This window comes from Zasmidium cellare, assembly GCF_010093935.1.
Source record: "Zasmidium cellare ATCC 36951 unplaced genomic scaffold M409scaffold_105, whole genome shotgun sequence".
Lineage (NCBI taxonomy): Eukaryota > Fungi > Ascomycota > Dothideomycetes > Mycosphaerellales > Mycosphaerellaceae > Zasmidium > Zasmidium cellare.
The window spans coordinates 3-10,612 of NW_022987049.1; the positions used below are offsets into that span (position 1 = coordinate 3).

Consider the following 10,610-nt stretch of genomic DNA (forward strand, 5'->3'; position numbering starts at 1 on the left):
TGACCTTCCGTCCCAAGAGATAACGCTCTCACAACGTCCCAACGGTACGCGCGAAAGTTCGATCACTCGGAAGGTTGGCGGTGAAGAGATCCGTCGTAATGCAGACAGCCGCTAGTGCTACCCGCCTAGTTTCAACCTCATTCGGTCGCATATAAACCCGGACTAAGTTCTTTGCCCTGCACTCACCACGTCTACTCTTCATGTATTCGCCCGGACACCCTTTAGCGCCATACGTCTCTTTCGGCACCACATCTCATCAGGTTGCAATTATAGACATGGATCGCCTTAGTCAGTCTCTTAGTGAAAAATTCCACCCACATGAGCCCTCTACGTTTCCGCTGTTGTCTTGAATCCATCTCGACCACTATTCTTTCGTCCTCATCTGGTGGGCGCCCGGCCTCACATGTCTTACGCTCCGCATCCAACCCAGAGCCTGTGACTGAGAAGCGTCCTTGTGTCGAGAAAGCACGTCTGCTCAGCACTCGGAAGCTTGATTGTAAATTGTTCATTGGTTCGGACACAAAAGAGTACCCGGGACGCCTGTTAGACATGTCATCATGGATGTCTTGGAGTTGGACATCAGGCCACCAACCTAACAGCAGATCTTCAAGCTGCTGTTGGACTCTAGTGATCACACCATGGAGAGCAAGTCGAAACTGCGGTATCGTAATGTCTGCTTGGCCGATGCTCAAGGTCTGGCCATCCGGTGACCACGAGATGTTCGTCCGTGGTCCTTCGCGCTTCGCGATCGCTCTACCGTGCTGGAGTCTTTCGATGAGATACCCCAGCGGCGATAGGCTTCCGCGTTGTAAATATTTTGGACGAATCTGGGTACAAAGCCGTCCACTAATATCAGGATATGCTTCACGGCTCGGCCATGGGACAGGGAGACTACTGTAACCCCGAAGTGGCATTGCGTATTCCAGTAGTACCAACCGCCCTACCCAGATCAGGGCTGATAGGTAAGGTGTGTAGTCGTACCCCGTTCGAAATGCATGCTCCGAAGGACGGATACCTAGCACCCCAGAAAAGCGTGCAATCGCAGTAGCATCGAGGTCTCCATCACTAGGGCAGTCTGTCCAAAACGTAACGAAGAGCTGAAAGAGCATTTCCAGACAGTCAGCTGGAAGCTCTGATATCATGGAACACTCTGCTGTGTTTGTGGAAACGTAGTTTTGAGCCTCGGTGAGCCTCAGCCCGCAGAAGTGGATAGTTGATTCACGTAGCTGCTGCGCTAGAAGACGGATTCGCATGAAATAGCAGATGCCGGAGATCCAGATACGACTATACTTCCGCACTGTAGGAGCACGTTGGAGCTCCTGTAAACAATCTGTACAGGTCCATGTGTCAGTCCTACTTTTTCACCAGCACGCCCAACACAAAGCGTCTTTCCTCCTTAGACACCTCCGACATAACACTTCAATTCGACGAGTGCGCCATCCAACTCGGCGTCTATGATGTCCGTCCACGGTCGCACAAGCTAAATGACGGTTCATTTTGAGTTGGGAGCGTAAGTCTTCTACAAAATCCTGCTCAGATTGTGGGGATGCGTGGCCCTGTAAGCAGTCATTCATCGTCGAAGTCTAATGGTTTCTTGAAGTTCTCCATCGAGCCGTTGTCCCGCTTACGAGTGTCCTGTTCCGTTGCATTGTTGACCTCCGTTCCAGCAGGCGTTCGTCGAGAGGAATTAGCGCTTCAGGGCCCTTCGACGCGCTTCAAGCCCATGACTCCGATGCGTACGCTGCGGCACGATTTTACATGGCAGGAGCAGTACTCTTCTGACATGCAAGACCTTAGCATCGCATCACCAAAGACATGCACGGAGCAGAGCGGCGTACAACGACGACTTTCGCGCGCACACGTACATTCTTCGTCACACTTTGAGCAATCGCAGCCGAGTGCACGCAGTCTCGTCAAGAAGTCTGTAAAAACATCCAGATCCTCTGGAGTCGAGAAGTATGGCGCAGAATTCCTTCGAATTATACACTCCAGGCTCGAGATAATTTGTGCGAACTGATGGGAAATAGGCTCATTCGTGATGCGTTGGTTCTTCCCAATTCTGTGAAACGTCTGCAGAGTGTGAATGAGGTCCTGATTATCCAAGAAGAGTCCACCTATCATTAGGCTAGGCCCAGAATCGCCGAGAGTGTATACAGCATGGACAAGACCAGGTCTCATCACAAACACATCTCCTGGCTGTAGCACAATAGCTCGGGCTTTGTTGCCGGGGTTCCAGTCATCACCGTCCTCTGCAAGTTCTTCCCAATCGGCTGGGGTCATTAGATCCTCGGGCACAAACATCCAAAGCTTTTGTCCAAAGAGATTGCGGACCCATGTCGCTCCACTGCTGTCGACGTGAGCACCAGAGAAAGCACCTGGCCATCCAAGAATGTTGAATCTTCGGCTGCCTCCCACGTCAAAGGGCAACAGATGAAGTTGTTTCCCCAAATGTTTTGTAGCATCTGCTTTACAGCGTTCGATTAAGAGATCTAGCAATCGGAATCGATCTTGTCGAAGGAACGCCGGCGCGATGGCTTCAGTAAGGTCTGGTAGATTTAGCATGTTTGGTGGATTTCTCAACAAAGTGGCTGGAGACGCCCGGCACAGACGGCTCATTTTAGAGACCCTTTCTCTAACGCACGTCAACCTCCAGGTCGGCAAAAGCCGTATCCAGCTGATCCGCATACCTCGCCGCAGATCATTCATCGGCATCATCGAAGCCTTCACGAAGGATGATAGGCCGCATTAGAGGACGTCCCTTCGTCGCCTCAGAGAAGAAGCTGTTTGCCGATACTATACACACTTCTCCAGGACCCTGGGGCAATCCTACGCTGCAACTTGCGTATCTGATAGGCTTTACCCAGTTGCGCACTGTGGCATGAGGAGCTCTCGCCTCTAGCTCCAAGGCCCGGTGGGCGGCCGAGTATAGGTTACGGCGCTCGAATTCATTGAAACCTGATGGTACCTCGCATGCTGAACAGCTTCCACCACATGATGTGCAATGGTTGTAAGAGTCTAGAGGTTGGTCGTGTTGCTTTTCACGAGGACCAGTAGCATGTTCCAAGTGTTCGGAGGCGCTCCCATTAGCGACAAATTCGAATTCAGCCGTAGGAGAATTTGTAGAGCTCTGATACCTGGCCTCTCGTTCCGTCGCGCTGTCTCTCACGACATGCGAATCCACCTTCTCTTGCTGGGCGCGATCGACCTGCGGAGGCCTCTTAACTGTGCCTGTAGTCGTTGAATGGTCTTGCCGACCATCGGGTGGCACGTCTGCGATTACGCTGCCACTTACAGCCTCAAGGGGCAAATCGGGGGCGTCCACTATCGACTGTCGCCGGTCCATTCGTATCCGAGCTCTTTTCTCACGAGAAGTCTTATGGTCCAACTGCAAGGGCTCGACGGTTTTCCGCTTGCCTGCCTGTGACGCCGTGGCTGCCACGACTATCTCGCTCCTTCGACCTTCCTGTCTAGTCATTTGTATGTCGCTGTTGTTGTTTGCAACGCTCTGTGGCTTCCTTTTACCAGTTCTTCTTGCTGATACCTCTTGAAGAATAATTTGCAGTTGCTCGACATCATCTGTCGTCTGGAGCTTCGCTTTTCTCCTCTGACTACGCAGCTGCGGGTTCATTTTCTCGTTTGTAATTGAAATGAGGTGCCTTACCTTTCGATTGCGTTGAGCTTCCAAAAGCAGAGAGACTTGATATTCCCTTCGAGCTAATTAACTCCAGGGTTTCCTCATCTGAGCCTGTAGGCTGTGTCTTTTGTGACGTCTTCGTGGCAGACATTGGCCGTTCTTCCTCAACATGCGCTATGAGCGATTGCACGTCACAGAGCATAAGATGGGTGGTCGTTGCAGCTTTCCAGCCCAACATTCTCCGCGATCCAACCGCTGTCCGATCTTGGATAGCGTGCTCGAGAAACTCCAATGCCTGGCTCAGAGTCACAGAGCTGCTCACATTGGCGATGAGTCTAAGCATGGTTTTTGAGAGACTTGCAGCTCCGCGCTCGGCAGGCGGGAAGATATTCCTCTGACGTGCTTGATTATACCACTTCTCGCCCCAATTTCGCTGGATGATGTTGATCTTCCCCGGCGCGCAACGTCCGTGGACGTTCCAAACTGAATACACAGTCGTACGGTCTGGTTTCCGTCGAGACTGTTCAAAAACACATCTTCTGTCCACCAATATGGATTTGTACAGCTCTTCCATACTTCATGCTCTTTTGCGTAGCGCCACACCAATGCCATCTGTAGTGCGTGCTCTTCTGCATGGTCTGACATGTGATTCAGAACCTGCTTGACAGCGTCCGCTTGATTCGTGTCTTGCTTCTGTAGCAGACTTAGCAAAGACACCTCCGTGTCAGGCAGTTGAGTATTTCCCGGGGCGCGCTCCACTTCGTCCATCGACAGACAGTCTAACCGGGCGCCTACTTCACCGCTAGCCGCCCTCTGGGCCACTTTGCGAGAGCTTTTGCGGATAATTCGCTGGTCTGCTGTAGTGACCTGATTTGTGCCGTTGTCACTCGCCGAGATAGGTATCGGAAACCCGGAAGAGTCTCTGAAGGCAGACACGGCCGCATGGGGAATAAGACGAGTAGTCATCTTGTAGACAAGCTGGTTTGGAGGCAATTGATACTAATGAAGCCAGATACAAATGCGAAGACTGGGCAGATGCGACGTACTTCAGGGGACAGTGTCCGGCGCTGACTCATGCGGCACCCGGGGCGTCCGACGCCGAAACAACAGCCAAATGCTTTTTTTAGATTGCCCCTTGTTTCGACTCTTGAGACCGCCGTGAGCCTCCACTATAGTTTCCGCTAGCTCCACCCTATTCAGCCCGGCTTATCATCTACTACCGCTTAGACTACGAAGTGGGCCCGTAGATAACACTTTCTATACCGAGGACTTTAGAAGGTATAACACATCTCAGCTACGCTACGTCGCATGGAGTATATCGGCCTTAACCAATACTTGGCGCGAAGAAACTTCCCCGATTGTCTAAGCCCGCTTTGTGAATGCTGCTAGCAACAGCTAAACGTTAAACACATCGTCATGTTCTGTTCCCAATACAGGCGAGGTCGTGACAAGATGATCTATAATACGCGGATGAGCGATCTAAGGACAACTTTAGGCACTGAGGAGGGTATCAAAGCAGTGACGACGTACAGGTCACTTTTGCGCACTTTTCTGTCGCAGGGGAGACTCTGGGAGAAAAGTCTCGAGTACCACTTCGACAACGGAGTAGAAGAACTAGGAACGACGTCGAAGTCGGGTAAGCATCGTCGTAAGCTGTGACATGAACAGCTCATGATATTATATCGTTACTGAGCGAAGGGGTTTAGGCTACTGACAAGGAAGAAGTTTACAAATGGGCGATTGCCGCGGGTTGCGTCCTTGTAAGCAGGTATAGATATAAGCAGCCCGCATGGACCCACAAGGGAGCTAAATCGAGGTATAATTAGATAATGATAATAATAATAATAATCAGCCAACACCCGTAACACTGCTGCATGCATAAGGTATGTTGCAGAGTAATGCTAGCTTTATTGTACATGTCATGTGCGCTAGTTATCTAACAAACAGACGTTGTATCTATAACCAAGAATATTCCTCTTCCGAGCTGTAGTAAGACAAGGATAACGAGCCCTTCAAGAAGCATGGCGCTGTTGATGAAGGTTGTATAAATGAGAGAGCTGTCACATGCCTTTATTAGTTATTGACATAATTATGTTTGCATCGTCCAGCGCTGGAACAGAACAGAACAGGCTGTTCCTAGACTCGCCTCAAATTTGAGTCGCGTTGGTCCTTATCTTTCTAACATAGGCTGCAGTGTTTGTGAAATAACCGTCTTTCGGTGGCTCATGAAGACACATCTGCATAAGAACATCTAGAGTAGGTCGAGGCCTGTTCGAGTCTCGTTGCGACAGCGTTTTTGTATCGAGCGACCTTAACCAATCCTTTCCTTAGAAGATACACTAATACAATCGCAATCATGTGCGGTATCTTCGCGTGCCATTGGTGCGTGTCTTTCTTGCAGTACACAGAATCTTTTTGCTAAACCATTTCGGACAGCCATCCTGATGTACAAAACTTCCGGCCCACAGCGATTCGTATGGGCAAGCAGATAAAGCATCGCGGTCCCGACTGGAGTGGAAACCACATAGCCAACAACACCATCCTCGTTCACGAACGCCTCGCTATTGTCGGTGTCGACACCGGCTCGCAACCATTGCTTAGTCAAGACGAAGGCATTGCCTTAGCTGTTAATGGGGAAATCTACAACCACAAGATTTTACGCAAACAGTTGAAGACCTCATATATTTTTAGAACGCATTCAGACTGTGAAGTCATTATACCTCTCTACCAACAAAATGGCATCGATACTCCTAAGTTCCTAGATGGCATGTTCAGCTGGATTTTGCACGACGAAAAGCAAGATCGTTTGATTGCTGCAAGAGATCCAGTCGGCATCACCAGCTTTTATGTTGGACGGTCGTCGACATACCCAGGTATGTCGAGTAACTCATTGAAGTTGAGATTCCGACGCAGCTCCTGACATTGACAAGGCGCGCTGTTCTTTGCTTCTGAGCTGAAAAGCCTGCACCCTGTATGCGATGGAATTGACCCTTTCCCGCCGGGCCATGTCTACGACAGCAAGACCGGTGCTTTCGAAAGATACTTCACTCCTAGATGGCTGGTCGAGCCAAAGTACATCCCGACAAGCCGTCTTGATCTAGGTGTGCTCCGCGAAATGTTCGAACGGTCCGTGAGAAAGAGATTAATGGCTGAGGTGCCTTACGGCGTGCTACTCTCAGGAGGTCTAGACAGCTCTTTGGTCGCCGCAATCGCGCAGCGAGAAACGCTTCGCCTGCAGAACGAGCGTGCTCGGCAAAAGGCATCGCTTTCAGGCACCAGCACTCCGACAATCAACGGCATAGCCAATGGTACCGCACTTCCGTCTCGGACGAGCGAGCAGACCCTTGCCGGTGTCGACGAAAACTACCACCTCGACTCAGCTATAATTCTTTCGCAGCTCCACAGCTTCTCGATTGGTTTGCCGGACGCTCCAGATACCAAAGCGGCTCAAGAAGTGGCCAAATACCTGGACACTCGGCATCACGCCTTTACATTTACTATTCAGGAAGGTCTTGACGCTCTATACGATGTCATATTTCACTTGGAGACTTTTGACGTCACGACAATTCGCGCAAGTACGCCAATGTTTCTGCTATCGCGCAAGATTAAGGCGATTGGTGTGAAGATGGTGCTTTCTGGCGAAGGCTCGGACGAGATTTTCGGTGGCTATCTCTACTTCCACAACGCACCTGACAAAAACGCATTCCACAAAGAGACTATACGGCGGATCCAAAACCTTCACTTGGCTGACTGCTTACGAGCAAACAAGAGCACTTCAGCCTGGGGTGTTGAGGCTCGCATGCCATTTCTCGATAAGCAATTCCTGGACGTTGCCATGAATATTGACCCACAAGAGAAGATGATCACTCCAGACCGCATCGAAAAGTACATACTGCGCAAAGCTTTCGATACAGAGGGCGAGCCAGGCGCGAAACCATATCTTCCCCAGCATATCCTATGGCGGCAAAAGGAGCAATTTAGTGACGGTGTAGGTTATAGTTGGATCGAAAGTCTTAAACACGAGGCGGAAAAAACAGTCACCGATGAGCAAATGGTTCCGGCCAACATTAGGGAAGAGAAGCCCCATTGGGGTGACGATATACCCGATTCGAAGGAAGCATACTGGTATAGGTGTATGTTTGATGAGCACTTCCCATCGTACTGCGCCAGTACTGTGCAGAGATGGGTGCCTACATGGAGCATGCAGACGGATCCTTCGGGACGGGCCATTGGGGCTCACGCACAGGCATACAAGGTTAGCAACGGCCTGTGCGTTCATTGACGATAGAAAGGCCTGCAGGATTCCAACACAGGGTGTACTGTGTTCATGATCCACAACATTATCGGTCTTGTCAAAGTCACGTCATTTATGTACCTTCGCTACGTTGGGGATTAAAGGCATGAGAATGACATCAAGGCCAAGACTGAGAGACGGTTCGATATTACGGGTAAGCAGCTCCGTGAGCCTAGAGTTTTGCCGAAGCATGTGTAGCTACAAAAGAGCCGATACCGCGTGATGCTGGGCGACTTGGATACTGTGATGGTTCTTGTCACTCGTGAAGGAAAGGAATAACGTAGCCATAAGTTGGAAAGCGCGATAATCATAACGGCAAAGTGCGGTTCCGCCGATAGTCGCTCCCTGTCGCCTTTCATTATTTTTCGCGGTAAGACATTGCGCAGAATGTGGGTATCTCGCAGAACACCCGTCTGGCGTGGTGGTTACAGCAAGACGGGCTATAACAGTTCCGTTCTGAAATTGTACTGGACATAGCACGTCTCTAATCCAGCGACACGCGAGTGAGCAACTCGCGCACAAGAGTGCCTATAGACATATACCTTTCCCCAGGTCCAAAGCCAAAGTCTCGCAAATTGTCTTTGCAAGTCACGAATGTGAGCTTCGCAACTGCCTCCGACTGCTTCATATCTTCTTTGCGCTCGCAAGTACATCTCTTCCGCCTTCTTCATTTCGCCTAAATCGCCTTGATCGGAGTAGAGGAGGCCGTGGCCGTTAAAGGTGTCGATCGTTGACGTGTGCTTTGGTCCCCATGCCTCCTCATATCCTCTTAGCGCTCACAGACACAGGCCCTCTACCTCGCTCAAGGCTTCTCGTTCAGCCGTCCAGTGCGCAGTGTCGTAAAGGTCATCGTGTTGCTGAACGGGGTCTGCAATTTTATTGTGCTGCACTCCCAGCATGGGGGAGGAAATATCGTAGCCCAGTGAGGTTACTAGGAAAGCGAGTAGCAGCAGCAATCTCTGCATTTGGCATTATCGCTTGAGTCTGCAGCTAATCTCGGTATTCTATCGCGACGACAGTGTACGCTTCATGCGTGCAGGACCGGGTTGCTGGAGAAGCTGCCGTCTTCGGCACGCGATATTACAAGCGAGTACTGACTGAGCACGCTTAACGAGGTCCTAAACGAGAGTTTGGTAGTCGGAAGATCCACCTCATTTCCACCTCCGGCAGCTCTTCTATCCACGTATAGCAACGATGCTGTTAGGTCATACCATATGTCTCCGGCATAGAGGAAGCCTCACTGGGCAAGGAGTCTTGCTGCTTGGGGTCCACCGCAACCACTTGGTCGTACGAAATCTTCCATATTGTGAGCACACTTCGCTGAACTCATTGTTGCGGCGAATATATGTCTTGATAGGCTACAAGATCGTCCCAAGTTTCGTTGTAGAAATGAAGGTTCTCATGTACAGCCATGTTTGGCTGCTTGAGGTATGCTCCGGCCTGTACGAACGCAAGAGGAAGTTCTCCGGGCTTCTCAAGTAGCAATTTCGCATCTGCAGGCATGCCCAATGTGAGTTCAGCTTTCCTTTGGTGGGAGAAGGGAATCCACTTACTCTCGAATTGTTTGCTTACCCTTGTCTCTGTTATCTCCCTTCTCAAATTATTATAAACACTGTGTAGTCGAAGACTACCTTCCGGCTGATGTAGTCTGGTAAGTCTTCTTGTTCGTAGCAAATTCCCGTGATCAGCCCTTGGTAGAGACGTGGTGAAGTCAAACGCTCGAGGGTCCTTCCGGTTGTCTGCCAATCACGGTCGATGTTATCGAGGATAGCATTCACCGCGTGCTCTCGGGCTCCGATAGCCAGTCGGCGGCAGCTTAATCGAAGCGTCCATACTGTCAGCCGCTTGTCAGGGGCCTCGCGATAGCGCTGTAGTCGAGTATCGTGACGTGCCTCCCGGTAGTCGTACGGCTACTTTGCTAAGCTTCTTTTGACGATCCTTCTAGCCAGAATATTGCGCTAAGGTCGTCCTTCTGCTTGCGCACATACTCAAAACAGCGCTGTGTCTTGCCCATGCCACCTAGGCCGTCAACTACGCAGACCTTCGCTGAGTGTGCTCCGGCGTAGCCTAAGATCTCTAGCTGCTGCATCTCCGTGGTACGCTGAGCAAAGTCGTCTTCTGCAGGGACGCCATGCAAGCTGAATGGGACATCGTATTCAGTGCTTTCAAAGCAAGAAATGACTTCATTGCCTGCTATGCGATCTCTCGTCGGCCCATCCTTGATCACATCGCCGAGCCTGATGCCTATCTTCTCACTCCATACTCCACCGCAGATGCCGACTATGAAGCCGACCTTGATCGGGATCAGTCGCGCACTTGGGTATCGAGGTGTGCTGTTTGTTCTAAAAGTTTGAAATGGCGTTCAGTATATGCTGCTTGAGATCCATGAAGTAGACTAGCAAAGAATAAAGCGCCCTACTGAGGTGCCAAGCAGCGCACGGATCGTGTAGCCCGGGACGTTGGTCCGTGCGTTGCGGCCCCGACTTTTGACCAGAACCGGCGCAAAAGGACGGCTCCAGGCGGCGCCACTTCCACCACGCCATAGGTATTAACTCCAGCTATATTGCTCCCTCTAGTGCTCGCGGAAAGTTGATGATTGGCTTCTACTGCTACGTGCACAAGGCTGCCATAGGCAGCACCATCCTATGCTAGGCAACAAGACTGCCTGTCGAGGGACATATA

At 50.8% G+C, this 10,610-nt stretch overlaps 4 protein-coding genes across 4 annotated transcripts; 1 reads left to right on the top strand and 3 right to left on the bottom strand.

Annotated features, from left to right (window-relative positions):
• Nucleotides 1-452: 452 nt before the first annotated feature.
• On the bottom strand, nt 453-1,115 carry M409DRAFT_34156 (uncharacterized protein; the record flags this gene model as incomplete). Its single annotated transcript, XM_033810315.1, has 1 exon — nt 453-1,115. A coding segment is annotated over one exon (663 nt), but the record flags the coding sequence as incomplete, so codon positions are not given.
• Nucleotides 1,116-1,695: 580 nt separating this feature from the next.
• On the bottom strand, nt 1,696-4,600 carry M409DRAFT_61732 (uncharacterized protein; the record flags this gene model as incomplete). The annotated part of the gene is made up of 5 exons (XM_033814859.1): nt 1,696-2,546; nt 2,688-2,721; nt 2,804-3,543; nt 3,662-4,154; nt 4,211-4,600. 5 exons carry the CDS (start codon nt 4,598-4,600, stop codon nt 1,696-1,698), a joined length of 2,508 nt encoding a protein of 835 aa, XP_033659241.1.
• Nucleotides 4,601-5,990: 1,390 nt separating this feature from the next.
• On the top strand, nt 5,991-7,916 carry M409DRAFT_31123 (uncharacterized protein; the record flags this gene model as incomplete). The annotated part of the gene is made up of 3 exons (XM_033810200.1): nt 5,991-6,016; nt 6,071-6,507; nt 6,565-7,916. The coding sequence occupies 3 exons, from the start codon at nt 5,991-5,993 to the stop codon at nt 7,914-7,916; spliced, it is 1,815 nt and encodes a 604-aa protein (XP_033659242.1).
• A 1,930-nt stretch (nt 7,917-9,846) lies between these two features.
• On the bottom strand, nt 9,847-10,017 carry M409DRAFT_38305 (uncharacterized protein; the record flags this gene model as incomplete). Its single annotated transcript, XM_033810902.1, has 1 exon — nt 9,847-10,017. One exon carries the CDS (start codon nt 10,015-10,017, stop codon nt 9,847-9,849), a length of 171 nt encoding a protein of 56 aa, XP_033659243.1.
• Between the last annotated feature and the right edge of the window lie 593 nt (nt 10,018-10,610).